General features: G+C 42.4%; 1 protein-coding gene across 1 annotated transcript in view; it reads left to right on the top strand.

Annotated features, from left to right (window-relative positions):
* Nucleotides 1-24,324, top strand: part of MAP3K15 (mitogen-activated protein kinase kinase kinase 15) — a 119,990-nt gene that overhangs the window by 16,526 nt on the left and 79,140 nt on the right. The window contains exons 2-3 of the mRNA XM_032389613.1: nt 3,594-3,733; nt 6,448-6,471. Coding sequence (XP_032245504.1) covers nt 3,594-3,733; nt 6,448-6,471 — 164 coding nt within the window. The remainder of the gene's footprint in view (nt 1-3,593; nt 3,734-6,447; nt 6,472-24,324) is intronic.

The following is a 24,324-nucleotide window of genomic DNA, read 5'->3' as shown; positions in this document are numbered from 1 at the left end:
ACTGAGCCACCCAGGCGCCCCTGCCTTTTACCTCTTTTTATCTGTGATCTGTTTGCCTAAGATTTAGCTGGATAAATCAACTGTTTTACCCCTGGTGGCTATGTTTCAGAAAGTGAGTCAGGAAGTTAGGAAACCTCACCTGGACACCTGGGAGCCGTGATTCTGTTGTGCCCTGGCTGTGAGACCTTGGGTGAATCTTTGGGCTTCATTTCCCCATCTACCAAGTAAAACCAGTACCTTCCCTGCCAGTATACCAGGGTGGTTCTGAAATTTAACCAAGATGTTTGTGGAACTACTTTGTAAATATCAAAGCAGGTGACCGTTGTGGTGATTGAAGCTTTTAGGTAACTTATGATCTCTTGAGGGAAAAAAAAAAAAAAAAAAACCTTTGATGCCTCGTATATAAAAATTCCAATGTGGTGTTTAATCATACTTTGCATTTATAAATCTAAATTAGTATCTTAGGAGTTGTAAAACTAAGCTGGTTGAATATTATTGTGGTATAAATCCTCAGTGTAAATTTAGTCTAGTGGCCTGAGTGACAAATATCAGGTAAAAATGGCAGCTTTGGGTATGAGACAGTTTTTCTATTGAACATGGATTACTTGGAATTTTGAGTGGCAATATCAATCTGCTCTGTGTTAATTAGGTACTGAAAAGTCTCTATTCCAACCCTTGGTGGAGCCACGGAGGGGCTCTTTAGTGCAGGTGGGGAGGCTAGAGTACAGGACCCGACACAGACCTCTGAGAAGGCAGAGGAAAGAAGGAACTCGTGTCACCGGATTAAATCGTCATCTCCTCAGCGACAAGCTACTCCCCTAAGTTGAAGGTTTCCTACAAAGATGGCCGACATAAGTTGGGGGCTTCTGTCCTCCATCCCTGTCCTCTGCCTGTTCCCATCACTCTGCTTTGTCTTCAGATTGCTTGCTTTCCTCAAGTAACTAATTATAGCAGTCGCCATGGCCTTGGTGTTAGCATGTGTTGCCGCTTCTTAATAGCATCAGTAGGAAACCCATGCTTTTTGATGTGAGTAGGTAGAGTCCAGGGAACGATCCTATAAGCAGAATGTCTGATTCATTCAGCTGCAGTGTGATTTTTGACTCTAAGCAAATGTCTGTGGGGAGCAGTTACCCATTGGAGATAACCACACTGGGTTGTAAAGGGTTTCTTCAGCATATTCATTTGTCCTTTCTTGAGCAACAACCTCAAAAGGGTGAATTTGGGTATGATAGGCTCCTGTTTAAAACCCCTCATGATTATTATTATTTTTTTTAGAACTTTTAAGTGAGACATTGATACTACAGTTATATTTTTTTAAGATTTTATTTATTTATTTTAGAGAACATGCAGGGTGGTGTGGGGGGGGGCAGAGGCTGAGGCAGAGGGGGAGGGAGAGAGAATCCCAAGCAGATTCTCTGCTGAGCACAGAGCCTAATGTGGGCTTGATCCCACGACCCTGAGATTACGACCTGAGCCGAAACCAAGAGTTGGACACTTAACCAACTGAGCCACCCAGGCGTCCACTATAGTGATTTTTTTTCCTTTGCCTTCTCCGCTTTTAGCAGTATGTACTGAAATATTTGGGAATGAAATGATGTCTGGGATTTGCTTCAAAATAATGTGGAAGGGGGTGGTGTGGGTGCCAGTAGAGATGAAACAAGGCGGGCTTTGAGTTGAGAATTGTTGAGGGAAGTGAAGGGGCTATGGGGGTTTCATTATACTCTTCTACTTTTATATGTATTTGTATTTTTCCATGATAAAAAGTAAAATCTAAAAAACCACCCTACCATAGGTTTCCCATCGCCTTAAGATAGAGGCAGCCCTCTTAACATGGCCTTCAGACCCCTTCACCATCTGGCACCTATTAACCCTTCCAGGTTCATCTTCTGAAATTATTTGCAGTTGCCCTAACACACCCCATCTTACCTTTGGCCCTTTGCACTTGTCTTCTCTTTCTTTCCCTTTCCATCACCTCACCCTCACACCAATTTGCCTGACTCTTCTGGACCTTCAGATCCCAGACAACATCACTTCCTGTGGGCCTTCCCTGATTGACCTCCACCCCAGTGTGGGTTGAGTACCCTCCTGCGGGTTCTCTGTCATGGTTCCCCCTCATTTCTGCCTTCCTGACTGATTCTAACCACCATTTCCTTCCTATCACTCTCATTGTATTATACACTTTTTTTTGAGGAAAAGGATTAGGCCTTGTTCTCGCTTCTATCTATTGAACTCCACACAATGCCTGGCATATAACAGGAAATCCATAAATTCGAAAACAAAAGGCCCGCCCAGGGCCTGTTGACGCTTGGCCTCAGGACTCCCAACACCTCCTGCACAGAGCCAGCGATTCCTGGTGCTGATGGGGCTACTGCCCACCTCCTTGTTTCTTCTTGCACCCATTCAGCTCACCTCTGTTCTGCGTCTTTGGGATATTCGGTGACTTCCTATGAGTCACAGCAGTGCAAGAGTAAGTCTTGGATGTTCTTTCCAGAATCTCTGCATGTGGTAGGGAAGGTCCAGTCAAACTTGGAGCTTTTATACCTTCAAAAATGACGAGTTTTGAACTGGTATCCAATATTACTAGGCACATTTAAACACTCTCCTTGTTGATGTGATATGTTGTTCCCCTGTTTGGAATAAGTCTCTGTAGGACATACCTCCAGGGGCATTTGATCTACATTCTCAAGCTGATGGTGAACATGTGAGCCAGAAGGAATGTTCATCAGAGCAGTTTGAAATAGGAAAAAGAAAAAAAAAACATGCATTTAGACAGGATGGATAAAGAAATTTCTGTCCAGTCCTCATATAATGGAATGTGGTGCTGAATTAGACCTAGAAGTGCAAACTGGTGGTATCACACCAACCAACAGCAAGTCCAAGAATACATATGGTGTGGCACTATGTATATAAGGTTCAAAAACATACAGAACTAAACAATATACTGTTTATACACATGCATATATAAGTATATACATGTATATATAACAAGCATATATAATATATGCATATCTAATCTATAATCTTGTGCATGCATGTACCTAATATACATGTGCATATATATACATGTGCTTGCATATATATTTTTATATATACACATAAACATGCAGGAAACCAATAAATACGGAGATCAAGACAGGTGTTCTCTGAGCAGGAGGGAGGAGATGTGACTGGGAAGAGGCACATGAGACTCTGAGAATACAGATAATGTTCTATGTCTTGGGCTGCATGGCAGGAGCATTGTTTTACATTTCATTATACTTTATAATTTGTATATAAGCTAAGTATATTCTTTGGAGATGACATACTTCCTAATAAAGATAACAGTGAAACTAAATTAATCAGCAATTTTTAAGTGAGGCTACGTTCCCAGCATTTTGAGGAAGGAAGAGGTTTTTCTTGTTGCTTTTCTTCCACTGTTCCTGGGGTCATTTTAAGCCAAGGACTCATCACTTTCTGCTTTACCTAAGAGACTGTTGGTAGAAACACAAATTGCAGTAGTTCCCCATTGGTGATCAGCAGGAAGTAGATTCAGTAGACCGATCACCTCTCTTTCTCTCCCACACCGTGTCCTGTCCTGTCCTTGTTCATCTCAGATGTTGCCGTGGTGGACATGAGTGATGTCTCCAGACAGCCTTCACTCTTTTACCATCTGGGGGTCCGAGAAAGCTTTGACATGGCCAATAATGTGATCCTGTACCATGACACCGACGCGGACACTGCTCTTTCATTGAAGGTAAAGGGTATCGTTCATCTTCTTGTGAATACTTGGCTTTGGGAAAACGGTATTACACATTCAGAGGAAATGTACATGGAGTGCAGGAGGTTGGAGAAAAAAAAAGATTTGCTTGTGCAACTCCTTCCTTCCTACTACAGTTTCTCGCTCACACAGATGACTTCCTGACCACTGTGTGAGCCTACGTACTGCAGAGAGGCATTTGTAGGCCACTTCAGTGTTTCCAGGCTCATTAGGGAAATGAAGGCAAAAACTGTTAACTTCCATTGAAGCAAACACACGACTCTGAATCTTTTAATGGGCAATTTGATCCAAACCTACACATTAAAAAAAAATAGTTTCTCAACTCAAATGATAAGGTGACGACACAGAACAGTCACCAAAGTGGGCAGAAAGTTCTAGATAGACATCATCCGTATTTAATCTGTTGTCCCCCCCACCCACCATCCAAAGCAGAGCAAAACTGAAAACTCATCTGTTCATGCACGACTCAGTAATGATTGATATTTTAAAAAATTTATTCTTGCAAGTTTGATACAGATGTTTTTTGGATAATAGTACTTCCCCAAAATGCTCATATTTGGAACAGAGAGGGGGAGATGGCAGTGGGGTAGGAAGACCCGTGTGGAAGGGCCGAATCATATAGTGTCCACCTGAAACTAACACAACACTGCAGGTTAACTGGAATTAAAGTAAAAACATAAAAAATGCTCATATTTGTAAAATATGAATGTCTGAGGTGAGCCACTATAAAACTCAGGGAATATTAACATTGTCGAATGTCTTAATATTGGTCAGAAAGTCCCGGTCTGCTTTAGATGATTTCAGGAGTAAAGCTCAGTTTGTTTACAGCAGTGTTACTCAACCTTGACTGCACTTTAGAATTACTTGGACAGCTTGTAAATATCCCCATACCCAGGTCATACCCCAGACCAGTTACATCACAGTCTCTGAGGGACTTTTTTTTTTAACCTCTCAAAAGTACAGCCACGGGTGAGAACTAGTGGCTTCAAATTAGCTTTCATGGGCAGCAGTTCTAAATGTCCAGCTCCCTTAGTGTTAAATGTCGCTAGTATATAAATGCACAGTTTTGTGATGGTAAAGGGGAATATTTTTGTGTTTGTTGGGATTTAATATTAACCAGATTTTTCTGGGTTCTGTAATAATTGGGGGTTATTTCCTGGTAGAAGACCAGCCTGCTTCAGATGTGGAACCTCTCTCCATTCTGCATCACATACACTTGACGTAGATGTGTACTGTGTAATTAGGGCACAGTACTGGGTTTTAAGAAGTCATTCAGAGGACATTGAAAGAAGAAACGGGTCTATTATTGTATTTTATGCTGTATAATAATTTCCCAAAAGGCTATAAACCCATCTGAAGTTCTCGCTCACACAGATGACTTCCTGACCGCTGTGTGAGCCTACGTACTGCAGAGAGGCGTTTGTAGGCCACTTCAGTGTTTCCAGGCTCATTAGGGAAATGAAGACAAAAACTGTTAACTTCCATTGAAGCAAACACAGGACTCTGAATCTTTTAATGGGCAATTTGATCCAAACCTACACATTAAAAAAAAAAAATAGTTTCTCAACTCAAATGATAAGATGACGACACAGAACAGTCACCAAAGTGGGCAGAAAGTTCTAGATAGACATCATCTATTACTTCAGATATTTAGTATCTAAAGTATTACTTTAGATATTTAGATACTGATTTTTTTTTCTTTTACTGATTTTTTTTTTCTTTTACTGATTTTCACTTAAGGTAGTTGTACTTGCAAATATTTAGAATTAGAAAATGTGAAAGGGTAGATTATTAAGCCTTATTTTGATGAGAAACATGAAATTAGAAAGTATTTTTTTTTCCAGTGCAATGTTTTTTTTTTTTTTCCCCCTCAACAATGCCTTAGTGGACTCCTCTAGAAAGTCCCATGACTTTGACAGTTTTACTTTCTTAGAATATGGAAAAATAGTTCCTAAAATGGAAATGGGTGGTCTGTTATATCGCACACCAGAAGGAGGAGGCTGCGCTTGGAATGCCGAAATCTCAGAGTGTATAAAACCCATTTTACGGGGCAGCTGTTTAATTATGTTTCCTCTCGTCAGCAAGTGTTGGCTTCCGGTGCATAAATGATACAGCAAGGGCTGCATAACCATTATGCGAAGTTAGCTGACTAAAATCATCGTCATTGGGTTTGACGTTCCTAGGCTGGTCCCGTGAGGTGTCAGGAATGCTCCCAGCAGCGCCCACTGCTTAGGAAGCCTTCCGGGGCAGGGTCACCCGGATGGAGCCGAGAAGTGCTTGCAGCCCCGAGGATATCGCGATATCGCGGTACTTCCAGGCAGTTCCGCCCCGTCCCTGACCTTCCTCCCTGCGCAGGCGAGCTGGAGGACATTCAGAGCCCCAAACTTGAAGCTCAGAACGTCTGGACAAAAGCATTGCCACCGCCACGGGAAATCCTTATAACCATATATGCCCCTCCATCGTTCCAAAATCCAGCCAATTACGATACGTTTGCCCTAGAATATGAATTTTACAATTCTCTGAGGCTCCCCCTTTTTGAAGCTTTTCGCACAGGGGAAGGAGAAGGTTTGAAATGAGTAACTCATGCTCTGACGTGGGTGCTGGATAATGGGGGGCAAAGTGCTTGCAGTGCTTATGGAAATAAATGGGTATCTTTAAAAGCTATATTCATCTTCTCTTTTTCTTTTCAGGATATGGTAACTCAGAAAAACACAGTAAGTACGATGTTTTCAGATTTTTAACCTGGTAAATGCGTAAGAGCTTGCCTGAAAATCCCACAGATAGCAAAGTGATTTCTGATTGTGCCTGTTGGTGTGTTTCTCAGGGGGATGGCTAGAACCCCTGTCCTTCAGGCTGCCGGCTAGCTTAGGCCCCACTCCCATCCGGGGTGCAGGGTGGAAGGTAAGGTCAGGCAGATGGACTTGTTCTTCATTGTGCACTGGGACTTTGAGCCTGGAACCATCTGGCTGTCTCCTTCTGATCTGGGTTGGTCCCACCAACCACCAAGATCCTTTCTGCTGGAGCCATTACCTCCCACATTTGCCACCAAAGCTTCCCTAACAACAGAGAAACGAACTTGTACCCCAGGTAATATGGGGGCCTAGCCAAGAGTTGCCTGCCACAAGCTGTAATGAACTAGGACAGAATTCTTCCTGCTCTCTCATATATGTGCTGAAGTCTCCCAGTTTGGCTTCTAAGTGCCTGCAATGATGTGGTGATAACGCCATGTTGGTTGGAATCATGTGATGAAATCCCCACTTTCTTCAAATAAGTTGATGTCCTTGGAAATTGTGCCAGGGTTACCCTGTACCTTTGAATGCCCCTTAAAGCGCCTATCTTCCTAGACCTGCAGCACTGTGGTTTGACCAGTCGTGACCTAGACGACAAAGGACATTTCCTTCACCCCTTTCCTTTGGCCCTCAGCCTGCTTCCACTGGCCCTTCTAAAAAGGAAGGGCCTCCTGCCTCTTTTTCTCTAGCGGTTGGAATTCTCAAAGGGAGGACAAAAAGGCCCAGGAGGTAGAGCTCTCCCAGGGGTTTCCTCTCCAGGGGGACGGGAGCTTTGCATGACTTCACCCCCTCCACAGAAGGCCCCACCCCACAGCTGTGGGGCCCAGTCTTTTTTTTTTTTTTTTTTTTTTAAAGATTTTATTTATTTACTTGACAGAGAGAGATACAGCAAGAGAGGGAACACAAGCAGGGGGAGTGAGAGAGGGAGAAGCAGGCTTCCTGCTGAGCAGGGAGCCCAACGTGGGGCTTGACCCCAGGCCTCCGGGATGATGACCCGAGCTGAAGACAGACGCTTAACAACTGAGCCACCCAGGCGCCCGGTGGGACCCAGTCTTATCTGGAACCCAGGCAAAGCTTCTTTCCTGAGCTGGAAGCCTTGCCTCTCCTCCTCCAAGCCAGAGGATGAAGTTCTAGAAACGAAACAAGTGGTGTCGTTTATGTAATTACCGCTGGAGCTTGGATTTAACAGGCTGACCTGTAAAATTAAGGCATCAGGATGGGTTTGAGTCCTTCTTAGGAAAAGAACTAGGAAGACCTGTGGCTTCATTTTGTCCTATTTATGTCCTCATACTGTCCACTTATGGGGGTCTGTCTTGTTCTTTCTAGATCTTGATTTCTTAAATTACCTCCTTGATGGAGATAGTGGGGATCCAGTAAAAGGAGCCTGGGCCTGAGGCCGGCAGGCGCAGGTTGTAGTCCTGACCTTGTCTCTAAGTAACATTGGGCAGTCATCCTCTGTGTCCTCATCAGTAAAATGAGAAGGTTGAACTCTGTCACTTGGTTCGTAGATAACTTCCAGCTCTCAGAGTCTGTGGTTGCATATTTTGCACAAGTAAAAAGGTGTAACTTGGATTTAATGCAAGGAATGTCTCAGAAATGGTTATTCCTCCAAATAGGAATTATATTAAGGTGAGGTGCAAAGAAGAAAACTCTTTCTCCATCCTGACTATTGGGTGTTTTGGAGCCTAGAAATACTCTTGTTCTCCAAGAGCCTTAGTGTCACTCTGTTACCATTCCACTAAATACCTTCCCTTCTGGTACATTCTCCCTCCTCTAAACACCCAGAATTCCTTCACATTCCTGGTAATTGTAATTATATCATGGCACCATTCTCCCTAGGTGTTGTGTGTGTGTATGTAGTGAACTTATTCTAGAGGATTTGGCAAATAATCTTACTGTCATATTTGCCATTACTTTAGAATTCTGTGCTCAGTGCTAGTTGTCACACTTGATGGGGTGTGAAAATTTAGAGCATTTAAGAGAACAAAATAAAGGACCAGAGGTGGCTGGAAAGGTGGGGGAAAAAAACACCTAAGAGGAAAGGTTGAAGGGAGACAAACCTTGAGAGGTATTGTTCATGGTCATTTTCAAATGATTTCTATTTCTGGGAAGTAGGGAGACACTACTACTCCGGGTGGCAGGGAAGCAGGGCAAACTCAGAAAAGGCTGGGATCAGCAGAATGGTCATCTCACAGCTAATGGTGATTAAACATTGAAAGAGAATGTCACAGTAAATCAGGTGACTTTTACTGAGAATTTGCTCGCTTGTCCCCTGAATATGGATTGGGCTAATGCTGCTTGGAAGCAGCAGGCTGGACTGTCTAACTCCAGAGGTTTTGGGAAAGAATCTGATGAAACTGGGGGTATGTAAGAATTGGACAGCTTTAAAAAAAAGAGGTACAGCATAGTCCTAGGTGGTGAATTACGAAGTCCTGGGAATGGGGTGTATGGATGAAATTCCCCGCACTGAACATGTCACTGAATGCTTGAAGTGATTTATGAAGAGGTGGAAACCAAGGTGCTTTGAGATCTCTGCCTTCAGGGAATCCTTTTATATTTCTAGAATTGTCCCTATTGGTGTGTTGAACTTGGCTTCATTTGGTAAAGGGCTGGTGTATTAGGGCTCTCCAGACAAACAGAAGCAGTAGGAGATAATGGAGAGGGAAAAGGAGATACTTACTATGGGGAATCACCTCTGGTGATTATGGGGGCTGAGAAGTCCCACTATTTGCCATCTGCAAGTTGGAGACCCAGGAAAGCTGGTTGTGTAATTAAGACCTAAGTCTCGAGGCCTGAGAATTAAGGGAGCTAAGGGGGTAAATCCCAGTCCCAAAATCAGAGCAGATGACTGTCCCAGCTCAAGCAGCAAGGGGGCAAAAGGGGTAAATTCCTCTTTTTTCTGCCTTTTGTTCTGTTCAGGCCTCAGTGGGTTGGGTGATGCCCACCCACAGTGGGAAGGGCAATCTACTTGACTGGGTCCACTGACTCAAATTCAGATCTCACCCAGAAACACCCTTAAAGCACACCCAGAACTAATGTTTAATCTGGATACCCCATGGCCAGTCAAGGTGACACACAGAATTAACCATCACAGATAAGCATGCTTGCTTCTATTTCTAGAAGCATTTGTTTTGCAGTGATGTGAAGGATGGGAGGCCAGTTTCTAGGCTTCAGGCCATTCTGGTCTCTTCTGCTCTTTGGAAACATAGTATCATTTTTTGTACCCAGTTCTTTTTCAGAAGATGCTCTTGTTCTCATGTTCCAAGTTTTTTTTTTTTAATGCTTTATTTAGGCCTACTTTACGTACCATGAAGTTCACCTGTGTGCACAGGATTCAGTGATTTTTAATAAGAGTTGTGCTGCCCTTGCCACAGGCCAGTGTGAGAGCATTTTCATCACAAAAACACCTATTGGCAGATAGTCCCTGTTGCCACCCTCAGCCCCAAGCAACCACCAGTCTGCTTCATCTTATAGATGTATCTCTCCACAATTTTTCATATAATGTGGTCTTTTGTGTGTAATTTCTTTCACTTAGTCCGATGTTTTTGAGGTTCATCCATGATGTAGCATGTATCGCTAGTTCTTTTGTATTGCCGAGTAGTTATATCGAATGGGTATTCCACATTCTGTTTCTCTGAATGAATACACAACAAGTTTATCAGATGAAATGTGAAATACCCGGATGATAGAATACTAGTGAGCCATAAAGAAGTTGATGGGCACTTGGATTGTTTCCACTTTTTTTATTATGAATAATGTTATAAACATTCAGGTACAGATCTTTGTGTGGATATATGGCTTCATTCCTCTTGGGTAAAATACCTAGGAGTAGACTTGCTGGATCATCGGGTAAATAAAGAAACTACCAAGATGATACCAAGAGTGGCTATGGCATTTTTACATTTCCACCAGCAACAAAGGTCTAGTTTCTTCACATCCTCACCAGTACTTGGTATTGTCCTTCTTTTCACCTCCACTCAAGTGAGCATGAGGTGCAGTCTCGTTGTAGTTTTGTGTTTCCCTAGTGACGAATGATGTTGAGCATCTTCCCTTGTGCTTATTAGCCATTCATAGTCTTCTTTGATGAACTGTTTATTAGAATCTTTGGCTCATTTTTAATTGGGTTTTTTTGTCTTACGGAGTTGTAAGAGTTCCTTGTATATTCTGGAAGCAAAGCCCTTATCAGAGACTTTATCAATTACTTCTTTTATAGATTGTGCTTTTGATGTTATATCTAGGAACTCTTAGCCTAACCCAGGGCCACAAAGAATTAACACCTGTGTTTTCTTTTTGAAAGTTCACTATATTGGACACTTGAAACTAATAGAACATTGTATGTTAATCATACTGGAATTTAAAAAATAAAAATTTATAGAAAATTAATTAAAACAAAGTTTTAGAGTTTTGGCTCTTATGGTTCTCTCTCTGATGAATTTTGAGTTAGTTTTTGTGTCTGGTGTGAGCTAGGGGTCCAGCTTCTTTCTTTTGCATGTGGACATCCAGTCGTCCCAGCACCATTTCGTAAAAAGACTTTTCATTCCCTGGTGAATTGTCTTGGCACCCTTGTCAAAATCGACTGATCGTAAATGTAAGGGCTTGCTTCTGGGCTTTAAATTCTCTTCCATTGATCTGTATGTTTACTCTTACTCCAGGGTCATGCTGTTTTGATTACTGTAGTTTTATAATAAGTTTTGAAATTAGGAAATCTGGTTCCCCTAACTTTGTTCTTTTTCAACATCGTTTTGGCCAGCTGGGGCCACTTGGAATTCTATACGAATTTGAGAATTGGCTTTTGCATTGCTACAAAACAGGCCACTGGAATTTTGATAGAGATTGCATTGTATCTGTATATCCCTTAAGTGGTATTGGCATTGTACCAAGCTTGTCTTCCAACCCAAGAACACAGCATGTCTTTCTGTTTCTTTAGGTCTTCTTTAATTTATTTCAGCATTGTTTTATAGTTTTCAGTGTACAAGGTTTTCACCTTCTTGGTTAAATTTATTCCTGGATATTTTATTCATTTGGATGCTCTTGTAAATAAAATCATTTTCTTAATTTCCTTTTCAGGATAGATTTTTTTTAAGTTTATTTATTTAAAGTAAGCCCTACACCCAACATGGGGCTTGAACTCACGACCCTAAGATCACAAGTCCTCTGCTCTACTGACTGAGCCAGCCAGGCACCCCAGGATAGATTTTTTTTAAAAAATATCTTTCATAAAAATGTTTTACACCTAACACACTGTACTTCATAATTGAGGTTTTTATTAAGTTTTAAATTTTAACTCCAGTGTAGTTAACATAGTGTTGTTTTAGGTGTAGAGTATAGTGATTTAGCAGTTCTAGGCATTACTCAGTGCTCATCACCGTATTCATCCCTGGCCCCTATTTCCCCCATCCCCTCCCCTTATTTCCTCCATTCCTTCCCCCATGTGATGCAGCTTTTGATCCAAGTTCCATAACAATTACTACTTTTCTGTCTTCTTTTCATCTGTTTTCATCCTTATGCTATTTCCTTCTGCTTTACAAATATCAAAGATAGCCATTTTCTGCATTTTATCACTTCAGAAAACCTGTTTATATGATGAAAGATCAAGGTTGAGCCTTTATGGGAACAGGAGAGACGACTTTATCTATTAAACCTTGGAACTTCCTGGTAGTTTCTTCTTAGTGTACATAGTCCATAGGTATTCTTTAACTGTTTTAATTTTCCCTTACAAAAAATAACCATACTTTCAAAGTTACGGTATATTTGGCAGGTTGGTTCCCCCCTGGAAGTGGGCTCTGAGACTGAGTTCAGTGTGCAGGAGAGGTATTCAGGCCTGCCCTCGGCATCACGGCTGAGGAAGAGGAGGGAAGGAAGCAGGGCCAGGCAAAGAGAAATGAAGCTGGGATGCAGGTTCAGTGATGGACTTGGCTGACCCCGTGGGGGGGGGGGGGGGACTCTGGCACTCAGACGGGCTTTCTGGGTTGTTCTGAGTTGGGATGAGATGTCCAGGCCTTTACACTCCTGCGTCCAGCCCTCACTGGGAGGTGTGTGACTTCGGGTGAGGCATCGTGCGCCCCTGAGGCGGTTCTGGAGGGCACGGGCTGGTAGCAGGGGCAGCACCTCCTACCTTGGGGGGGGGTGGTGTCTGTGTGCACCCAAGCGTCCACCACATTATAATCATTTTATTTGAGAAATTTATAAATCCTGTATACCCCAAGATTGAGGACTGTATCTCTATGGCTGAGAGGCACCGAAATCATTTTTTCCCTTGAATTGGTGGATAAATACCTGGAAGCTATACATAGCCTCCCCAGAAAGGAAACACGGGTTCATACACCTCCCCGTCCCCCAGGAAAATTGCTAGGAGAAGATGAGCCATTCCACCCAGTACTTCTAGAAGGAATTGTTAAAAGTACACTCAACCTTATTTTCATTTGTCATGTCCTGAAGCCGGAGTTCACAGTTGGTTTTTAAAAAGCAAAGGTAAATTTCCAAGCTAGGATCATGTTATTAAAAAGCCACCTTATTAAAAAACTAATCTGGTTCTTGACCTCTGGACTAGGTGGTTATTTTTTTTTTTTTCCTGGAAAACCAATGAGATTTAAGAGAAACTCATTGTTCCCATTGAAATAGTTATCTCTGTAATCCCAGTAAATTGGAAATTCTTTGAGAAACAGACATGGGCAATATTAGGTGCATTTTGTACAATATTGGAAGGCTTTTTACCTGGCTCACGAGCACATTGAGGATTCAAGTTTTAGGGTAACAGAATTTCTCTGGATCTTTCCCGCTTGCCTCCCTTCTTCAGTTAGCTATGGCTTGGGATCCACAACTGTCAAAGAAGATGTAGATTGCTTAGGGACACTTTGGTAAAAAGACAATTAAATTTCTTTTCCCCTTTAGATATCCTTTGGGTTTTCGGAGTTCAGATCAGAATTCCTACCACTTTTATTAGTGAAGAACGAATTTCAAACAAGAAGGCTACGTCTCCTAGCAGACGGAGAGGCAGAATTTTAATTTACACATAGAATGTGACTTCTGTAAAAATCTGTCCTTTGAATATTTATTTCATCTGTGTAGCTATTTTTTTAGTATTTCTACCTCATCTTAGATTCTCTTTTCTCTAGTCTTGATTGATGTCTTTTTTTCTCCCTACATGCGTGTGGTCTTGTGTTCTCTCTCTAACTGGAGTGTTCTGGAGGTGCAAACCACAAAACTTGGGCCTGTTCCTCTTGAATATCACAGGAGCGATGTCACATTTCACAGGGCCAGTGTCAGAACCAAAACAGAAATATCTAATTCTGCCTGCCAACTGAGTCTTTGGTGTCTGATGATCTCCATTTGTTTTCTTTAAACTGAGAGACAATGCCCATAGCATAAAATTCACCATTCACCCGTCTGTTTGTGTTGGGTATTTTGTTTTGTGTATCACAGAAATATTTTGCTTTATTGAGGGATCTTTGAGAATTAAGATGGAATGGCAGTTATTGACCAGGATCCTGTAGAGGAAGGGAAAGGACCTGAGGTTTTTCTGGCTCTGTGGTCCTCTGTGGGCCATTTGGTTAAGCTTTCTGGGTCTCGGTTTCCTCCTGTATAAAATGAGATGATGAATCAGGTGATTACTGAGATTCATGCCAGATCTGAAATAATTCTAGGACTTTATGATGGCCGTTCAGTTGTTTGAACAAAGCAGAGGAGCTATTGCAATAGCTGAGTTGGTGCTGCTTGGCATGTTTCCAGCAGGGATATCTTCAATTACCTTTTAAGTGGCACAGTAGCCTGACGATCCGGTTGAAATAGTTATTCAGCTTCTGTATGTTTGTTCCTTTCCTGCCCAAATAAATACAGAGAAGCAGCAATATAGAATGCTATTTGCGATGATCTTAAAACAAAACCCTGCATTTCCCTGATGTGCATGTGTGGTGATTTAAAAAATTCTGTAATTGACTAGACAAAGAATTGTATCTATTAGGGCTTAAAACCTTGTAATCCTTTTTTTGGAGCAGCACCTGACTTGGATTTTCTTTCTTAATGAATTGACTTTTTCACGCGTAGTCACGTTAAATAATTTTTAAAATATTGTCCCATGTTCATTTGCTCTGTAAATTTTCTTGGGAATGCTTTTCTGGTTTCCATTTTCACTAAGGACTCGCAGGCTTTTACGTTGCAAGATAACGAGCTCTAAAGTACGACGTTCTGTCAGCATTCAAGATACGCCTTCTTCTGTAAGTGTTCAGAAATCATTTTATCTTGGGTAGTATTTGACCACTTTCCATCTGCCTTAGATCGCCGCCCCCACTTCTGATTAGGTCATTTTGTTGACTGATTAAATGTTTGTGTCGTGATTAAAAAAAAAAAAGTTCTCTAGGAGGTCGAGCTGAAAGTCTCATTATGAAGTCTGTTGGGATAAGTTTTTACACGTTGTATTTGCTCCAGAGAATTAATTTTAAGAACTGTGCTGTTATTGACCACCTTGGCCACCTGCTGCTAGCCATAAATAAGAATAAGAGCAGGCTAATGAGGCCCCTTCACATGTGTTTCTGTCCTGGCCTCCTTGTATAGAGTACCTGCAGAGGAGCCAGCTGAGGGGAAAGTCCTGGGTGTCCTTGGTTATTGAAACCCGTGGACAGTAAGGTTAAGAACCCCGCATGCTCTGTTCTCCTGGGCTGTTCTGGAGAATCCAGGCTGCTTCTTGTGGATGGGAATCTGGCTGTTATTCGTGGAAGTCTTCATATGTGAAGCCCACTGGGGAAACTCCTGTTGTGGGGCCGCGGGTGGGGTGTTCTAAGTGAAACATGGGCTGGGAGTCCAATGCAGGGGCTCTTAGATTTTGGACCCCTTTGTCAATCTGGAGGAGCCTATGGATCCCTTCTCAGAATGTATCTTAAAATGCTTAAATATACAAAGGATTACAAAGGAGACCGATTATACTGAAACATAGTTATTAAAGTATTTTTTAAAGTTGTAATCTATGGAGATGCCTGGATGGCTCAGTTCAGCTCCGGTCATGATCCCAGGGTCCAGGAATCGAGCCCCACATAGGGCTCCAGCCCCACATCAGGCTCCCTGCTTGGCAGGGAGTCTGCTTCTCCTTCTGCCTCTGCCCCCAGCTTGTTCTCTCTCTCTGTCAAATTCTTTAAAAAAATAAAAATAAAGTTGTAATCTATGTGCTGCTTTATTAATGTCTCAAATAATTAGATCAAACAGCAGGTCTGAAAACTGTCATAATTTTGGAGTAATGGTATAAAAGTTATTTTGAGATCTCTGCGGGAAGTGTAATGTGTTATGAAAAATTCTATGATTTCTATTAGTGACAAAGTCCCAGGTCCTGCTAAAACTAAGATGTGTTATTACCTACAGTCCTAACGGAAGGCAACATTACATTTCAGTTAAAGGTAAATGGTGACGAAGATGTGATTTTTTTTTTTTTTTCTCATTCAAGTTCCCAGGCTCCCGAGGATTACTAGACTCCAGGTTCAGAATTCCTGGTCCAGTCTAGAACTATTGAACACAGCTAATACTTCATGCCCACTATGCACCATGGCCACAGTTAGGCCTCTGTCACCTAAGGAAGTTGACCGTATTATTGTCCCCATTTTAAAGATGAGACCACTGAGATTTGGATAGATAAGTACGTGGTCCAGGGTCATTCATCTGGTGTGGAGTGGAGCTGGGATTCAGTCCTTGGCTGTCGCAGCTCTCCACCGTCTTGCTACGCTTGAACGGACGTGATACTTCCTATTTCAATGTTAATACGGTATTTCGTCTTCCCCTAACTTAGCAAATGTGGAAAAGCAACCCACTACCCGGCTCTGCTGAGATGATGATAAAATGAGGATGCCTCCATGCCCTATGGGTGGGAGCATAAATTGTTCCATTTTTTGTGACAGCAGCACAGACCAAGAACCTTAACCTGACTCTAGTCATTTCATTCTTGGGAAGCTCCTCTTGGGAAAAGACCACAGTGTAAAGACGCAAAGGTGTTCGTCTCTGTGTACAGTAAGAAACTTCTCGGAACAAGGTTAAATAACAGGAGAATGGTTAAGTACACAATCAGTGTTCACCGTGTGGTGTATTAGGCAAGCATTAAAAGTTATGGCATTTGACTGTGGAAGTGTTGAATCTCACTAGGTCATACACCTGAAACTAACACTGTATGTTAACTACCTGGAATTGAAATAAAAACTTGAAAAATAAAATCAGTGACTGGCAGAGGGGAAAAATTACGGCATTCGAGGCTGTATAATCAAACCTTTATGATGAGAGCTTTTTAAAAAGCACTTATTCTTTAACTTAGTGGTGCTATAAGACAATCTGTTCATGGTGGTGAATCTGTACATGGCAGTAGTTCTGGAAATCTCCATCGCTAAGTTAGGAACCAGATTCCTCCACTCCCTAACCTCACAGAGTCCGAGACCAGTGGCTTTTTTTTTTTTTTTGTAGTTTTTAATTTTATTATGTTAGTCACCATACAATACATCATTAGTTTTTGATGTAGTGATCCACGATCCATTGTTTTCGTATAACACCCAGTGCTCCATGCAGTACGTGCCCTCCTTAATACCCATCACCGGGCTAACCAATCCCCCCTCCCCCCTCCCCTCTAAAACCCTGTTTGTTTCTCAGGTCCATAGTCTCTCATGGTTCATCTCTCCCTCCAATTCCCCCCCCCCATTTTTCCCTTCCTTCTCCTAATGTCCTCCATGCTATTCCTTATGTTCCACAAATAAGTGAAACCATATGATAATTGACTTTCTCTGCTTGACTTATTTTGCTTAGCATAATCTCCTCCAGTCCCATCCATGTTGATGTAAAAGTTGGGTATTCATCTTTTCTGATGGCTGAGTAATATTCCATTGTACATATGGACCACATCTTCTTTATCCATTCATCTGTTGAAGGGCATCTCAGCTCTTTCCACAGTTTGGCTATTGCGGACATTGCTGCTATGAACATTGGGGTGCATATGGCCCTTCTTTTCACTACATCTGTGTCTTTGGGGTAAATACCCAGTAGTGCAATTGCTGGGTCATAGGGTAGCTCTATTTTTAAATTTTTGAGGAACCTCCACACTGTTTTCCAAAGTGGCTGTACCAACTTGCATTCCCACCAACAGTGTAAGAGGGTTCCCCTTTCTCCACAACCTCTCCAACATTTGTTGTTTCTTTCCCTGTCCATTTTGGCCATTCTAACTGGTGTAAGGTGGTATCTCAGTGTGGTTTTGATTTGGATTTCCCTGATGGCTAATGATAATGAACATTTTTTCATGTGTCTGTTAGCCATTTGTATGTCTTCTTCAGAGAAGTGTCTGTTCATCTCTTCTCCCCACTTTTTGACTTGATTATTTGTTTTTTTGGGTGTTGAGTTTGAGAAGTTCTTTATAGATTTTGGATACCAGCCCTTTATCTGTAGTGTCATTTGCAAATATCTTCTCCCATTCCGTGGGTTGCCTCTTTGTTTTGTTGACTGTTTCCTTTGCTGTGCAGAAGCTTTTTATCTTGATGAAGTCCCAAAAGTTCATTTTTGCTTTTGTTTCACTAACTTTTGGAGATGTATTTTGAAAGAAGTTGCTGTGGCCGATGTCAAAGAGGTTACTGCCTATGTTCTCCTCTAGGATTTTGATGGATTCCTGTCTCACATTGAGGTCTTTCATCCACTTTGAGTTTATCTTTGTGAGTGGTGTTAGAGAATGGTCGAGTTTCATTCTTCTGCATGTGGCTGTCCAATTTTCCCAGCACCATTTATTGAAGAGACTGTCTTTTTTCCATTGCATGTTTTTTCCTGCTTTGTCAAAGATTATTTGACCATAGAGTTGAGGGTCCATATCTGGGCTCTCTATTCTGTTCCATTGGTCTATATGTCTGTTTTTCTGCCAGTACCATGCTGTCTTGGTGATCACTGATTTGTAATATAGCTTGAAATCGGGCAACGTGATGCCCCAGCTTTGTTTTTCTTTTTCAACATTTCCTTGGCGATTCGGGGTCTTTTCTGATTCCATACAAATTTTAGGATTGTTTGTTCCAGCACTTTGAAAAATGTCATTGGAATTTTGATCGGGATGGCATTGAAGGTATAGATTGCTCTGGGTAGCATAGACATTTTAACAATGTTTATTCTTCCGATCCATGAGCATGGAATATTTTTCCATCTTTTTGTGTCGTCTTCAATTTCTTTCATGAGTGTTTTGTAGTTCCTAGAGTATAGATCCTTTACCTCTTTGGTTAGGTTTATTCCGAGGTATCTTATGGTTTTTGGTGCTATTGTAAATGGAATCGTTTCTTTAATTTCTCTTTCTACAGTTGCGTTGTTAGTGTATAAGAAAGCAACTGATTTCTGTGCGTTGATTTTGTATCCTGCCACATTACTGAATTGCTGGATGAGTTCTAGTAATTTGGGGGTGGAGTCTTTTGGGTTTTCCACATAAAGTATCATGTCGTCTGCAAAAAGAGTTTGACTTCTTGAGACCAGTGGCTTTTACTCTGCTCTCTGACCTCACTTTACTGTATCAGAATCTTCCTTTTGGAGATACTTGAAGAGTGTTTGGAATAAGGGTTTACATATTAATGGGCCTAGCGTACTGGTTCTAATGCCCCTTTATGTAGGAAACTAAGCTGCTTTTGTTGAATGTGTTTTAATAAGCTGGATTCTTGAGATGTTTCCATTTATAAATGTAACAATTACAAATATACAAGCTTGGTTTGCTATTGGACATGTGTTATGCTAATCAATGTTTTTCTTTTTAATTTCTGGTCTCCCCACCAACAAAAGTCTGAATGTGCCCCATCATTTGAAGATGTTTGGGCCTATTCTTCTTCTTTGTAAGAACAAAAGAAGTGCACTCAAAAGCCTGTGCTTTCATTTGGAAGTTTATGAATTGCTTTTGTAAATGTAGCCATTAGTCCCAATTGCTTTCTGTAAAGTTTCTTAAACTTTTATACACTTCATGAGAGATTTTCTCAAAGGGAGTATTTTTACTTTGCCAAGGCTCCAGATTCCTGCTGTCTCCTCAGTCCTGTTCATTCAGCTCACTCAGTTGTTCGCAGAGGTCACGTATTCCCTCTCTTTCTCCTCATTTTTCTCCAACTGGGGCTGAACGTTGGCCCAAAGGATCAGGTCCCCTCCTGGCTGCGGGCAGGTCTGCACGAGCCTCTGCCGCTCTCGCTCTGCCCACTGGAGCCCTAAGCTGGAACGGCGCACGAAGCCTACATTTGTCAAAGTCGTATTTTTTCACACCTCATTATTGAGGACTTTAGTAGGATGGGATCGGAGTTGACTTTTGTGCTATTTGGAAGGAATGGGCTTGCAGAAGAAAGACTATCAACAAGATTTCAGCAGACATGTTCATTTCGGAAAGAGTTTTAAGACTTTAAGACCTGTAATACTTGTATCCAAAGAGGTGGGATTCTTGGACCTTCAGTTACCTGCCTGTTGTGGAGATGCAGGGTTATTTAGTTGTAATGTTGGGAAATCTTTTTGTCATAATTGTTAACGCTGTATAATGTTCTGTCTTTTAAGCTGAGAGAAGAAAAAAAAGTATAAATTGATAGAGTTTGTTATATTAACGTTTCCGTCAACCACTTCCTGTTCTTTTCGTTGGTTTCTCTGGATTCCGGGTAACAAATGGTGTCATTTCCTTGGGCCACTACCGCCTTGTTTACACCTGCATCTTTTGTACTGTTCGTGTCAAATAAATCCCATTTCTGTATGTTACAGTCCCCAACATAGGATTACATACGTCATTTCATGCAGTTGTCTTTTAAATCAGTTAAGAGACAAAAGAAGAGATTGGCAATCCTATCTGTTCCTTTACTGGCATATTTGTTTTTATCAAGTGAATTAGAATTAGTGTCTGGTGTCACTCGCTTTCAGCCTGAAGAACTTGCTTTAGTAGTTTTTGTAAGCCGGGTCTTCTAGGAACAAATTATCTCCATGGTTGTTGATCTGAAAATGTCTTCATTTCACCTTCATTTTGAAAATCTAGTTTTGCTAGATAGAAGAGTCTGGCTGACTTATTTTGTCTTTCACCCCTTTGAATATGTCATCCTGCTGCCTTCTGGCTTCATTAATCCCAAAGGAAAGTCAGATGTTGATTTAATTGGAGTTCCCTTGTACGTGCTAAGACATTTTTCTCTTGCTGCTTTCAAGATTTTCTTTTTGTCTTTGAAAATGTTGACTCTGGTATATCTGGGTATGGATCTCTCAGGTTATCCAACGGGAAGTTCATTAAATTTCTTGGCTATGTAGATTCATTTAATCACATTTAAGAAGTTTTCAGGAACTATTTCTTTGGATATTTTTCTGCTCCTTTCTCTCCTGTCCTTCTGGGACTCCCATAATATGACATTTATGTTGGTGCCCTGGATGGTGTCCCAGATTTCTTTGAGGATCTTTTCCTTTTTCTTCATTCTTTTTTCTCCCTGTTCCTCGGATTGCATAGACTGTTGGTCTTTGTGCAAGTTTGCTGATTCTTTCTTCCACGCAGATTTCCTGTTGGGTCCCTTCAGTGAATTTTTAATTTTGGTTATTGTACTTTTGAACACCAGAAATTCCATTTGCTTCTTTTTTGTGACTTCTGTCTCTTTATCGATATTTTCTATTTGATGAGACATCATCGTCATACCTTTAATTCTTTCAGCATTTCATGTGTCCTTTAGTTCTTGGAGCATCTTTATAATAGCTGCTGTCTAGTCTTTGTCTCCTAAGTCCAGTATCTGGGGCCTTCCAAAGGCAGCTGCTGTCGCCTGCTGTTTTTCCTGTGTATGGATCACACTGTCCTGTTCCTTGGCATGTTTTGTTTTTTTTTGTTGTTGAAAAGTGGGCATTTTATTTTTTTTAAAGATTTTATTTATTTGAGAGAGCGAGAGTGAGAAGGGGGAGCAGCAGAGGGAGAGGGAGAAGCAGGCTCCCCGCGGAGCAGGGAGCCCAACGTGGGGCTCCATCCCAGGACCCCGGGATCATGACCTGAGCCAGAGGCAGACGCTTAACCGACTGAGCCACCCAGGTGCCCTGAAAAGTGGACATTTTAGATAATGCAATATAGCAACTCTAGATACTGATCTCTTTCCCTCCTGTCTGTGGAGCTTGTTTTTGTTGCTTGCGGGTTGGTTGGTTGAGTGACTCCACTAGACTAGTTCAGTGAAGTCTCTTTGCTGCTCAGTGTGCAGCCTCTGGTGTCACTCCTTGGCGGGCACAGCGCTGGGCATCTACATGGCTGCTCTGACCCTCCCACCCCCACAAGGGGGTGACGGTGGTTACACCTGGGCTCTCCTCCACTATGTCTTTACCCGATTTCCCTGTTGCGTTCTTCCTGTGTTGATAATAGGCCCGAGTTGTCAGCTGATGACTGTGTTTTTGACCATGCCCTGAGACGTAAGCATTCCACAGCCTGAGATCATTTAAGTGGGGCTCCTTTGCAGGGGTAGTCTTCAGGGCCCGTCTTCAGGGTTTTGTCTGACCTCAGGAAGGCTCTTCTTTGTGCTCTCTGCCCTGTTGATCTTTGTGAAACGAGCTGGTCTGCCTTTGACCTCTAGCTATCTGGAACTACCAGCTTCCTCTTCATTTCCTGCCACAGAAATCTCCCTGGTTTGTGATAGTGCCCATAAGCTTGGCCTTCCCTACTCTGTGTTGTGTGTCCTCTGCTCCACTTCTGGAGAGCTGTAGAGCTCTCTGTTCTTTTTTTAAGATTTTATTTATTTGACAGAGACAGCGATAGAGGGAACACAAGCAGGGGGAATGGGAGAGGGAGAAGCAGGCTCCCCGTGGAGCAGGGAGTCCAGTGCAGGGCTCGATCCCAGGACCCTGGGATCACGACCTGAGCCGAAGGCAGATGCCCAGTGACTGAGCCACCCCAGGTGCCCTGAGCTCTCTGTTCTTAACAGGATGCTTCTAGCCCCAGGCAGAGCCTCAGCACCCCTGCTCCAGAGCTGGGGGCAGGGGCAGCAGCCTGACTCTCCGAATGACACCCTGCTCTAGAGGGGGTGCTGAGCAATGGTGGCAGCCCCCGATCTTCTCAGCTTGCCTCTCCTGACCTGGAACCTTTGCTCTGTGTAATCTGGGACAAAAGGTGATCAGGGTCCAGTTTTTGCCTAGTTTGCCTACATGGGAACTGGGTAGAGAAATGGAGCTCTGGTCCTCTTTTTTTTTTTTTTTTTTTAAGATTTTATTTATTTCTTTGACAGAGAGAGAGTACAAGCAGGGGGAGTGGCAGGCAGAGGGAGAAGCAGGGAGCAGGGAGCCCAGTGCGGGACTCGATCCCAGGACCCCGGGATCATGACCTGAGCCGAAGGCAGCGGCTTAACGACTGAGCCACCCAGGCGCCTACTGGTCCTCTTGACCACACTTGCCTGGAACAGAGCTGCTCCGGCCCAGGCCGTGGTAAATGACAATGCTGGTGGGCCTGGCCAAGGAGAAACTGTCATCCTAGACTAGAGGTTGTGGGGTAAGAGGGAGCCGCTTCTTCTTCCCTGTCCCCACCCAGGGTAGCATTTCTGTTACTCTGGGCTGGAGGATAGGGGAGGAGCAGGTTATCCAATGCTAGAGTGTGGCTATTCTTACCAAGAGGAGTTGATTTTCTTGAATAAATGTTTCTCTATTTGCTGTATGCTCTTCAGACAATTCATAGAGACTTAAAATGTTTAATTTTTTTTTCTTTTTTTTCTTTTTTTTTTTTTGCTGGTTAGGGCTGTTTTTCCAGGTAATCTGAGAAGCTTCTCATCCCACCCCCCAGGTCTAGCTCTAACGTTTTGAAAAAAATAAACTCTGCTTCCTCATGGATATTTTACTTTCTAGACCTCACTGATGCACACAGTCCTCTCCTTCCTCTGTCTGCAGTTGGAAGTCTTTTACCTTGAACTCAGCCGATTGTCGGTGGAAGAACAAGCAGTTTAACCTTCTGATCGCATAAAAGGCATTGAATTTACTTCAACAACATGGCTTTCTGTTATAGATGAGGGAGAAATTTGTCTCTAACCTACCCAAACCTTACTTTGCTCGACAGTATGAGTCCGTCTTTGAGGATTTGAAGATATTGCCAGGAAGGGAAGGATCTTTGTTCCCCTGGTGCAGGCAGTTCCCAGTGATTGCTGGGAAGTAGCTGGAGTTTTCTCCCTGACCCCAGTTACTACCCACACACCTGAATGTTTGCCTCTTCTGTTTATAACACACTGGTATCTGTATTTTGAGGGATTTAACCCCAATATCTGGTGCACACAGGGATGGTGTCCAGCTGCTCTTCTGGGTAAGTATTCTCAGAAAATCCTATTTTCAGGAATAATAGAACATCAAGGAGCTTAATGGAAGGCAAGGGTTGGCCTGCCACCTGTTTCTGTGTGACCGGTCAGTTATGAATGCTTACTACATGTGTAAAGGGTGGGGAGAAGTCAGAAGATGAAGAGTATTGCAGGACATGTGACCATATGAAATTCAGATTTGTGTCCATAAATGAACTTTGATTAGAACATAGTTCTGCTCACGTGTTTATGTGTTGCCTACAGTTGCTTTGATGCTGTGATAGGAGAGTTGAGTGGTTGCAGCAGAGGCTAGCCCTCAAAATCCAAAATCCTTCCCATCTGGTTTTTTACTGCACAAGTTTGCTGACCCAGTCTAAAATATTTTTGAATGGAGCAGCATGAGTAATTTTTTCTTAAGGAAATATTTTAGGGTCTAACAACCATGTCTCAGTAGGACTTAGAGATGCCTGACGAGTTTCAGGACAAGTAGTTAGTTGGAGTTCAGGTGGAAATAAGCGTGCCACCAGTTCTGTAAGCAAATGTCATTCACAAGGAAAACTTA

The sequence above is a fragment of the Phoca vitulina genome, unplaced genomic scaffold, assembly GCF_004348235.1.
Source record: "Phoca vitulina isolate PV1807 unplaced genomic scaffold, GSC_HSeal_1.0 scaffold55, whole genome shotgun sequence".
NCBI lineage: Eukaryota > Metazoa > Chordata > Mammalia > Carnivora > Phocidae > Phoca > Phoca vitulina.
Note: the sequence above shows the minus strand (reverse complement) of the source record. Positions and strands in the feature narration are given on the sequence as shown.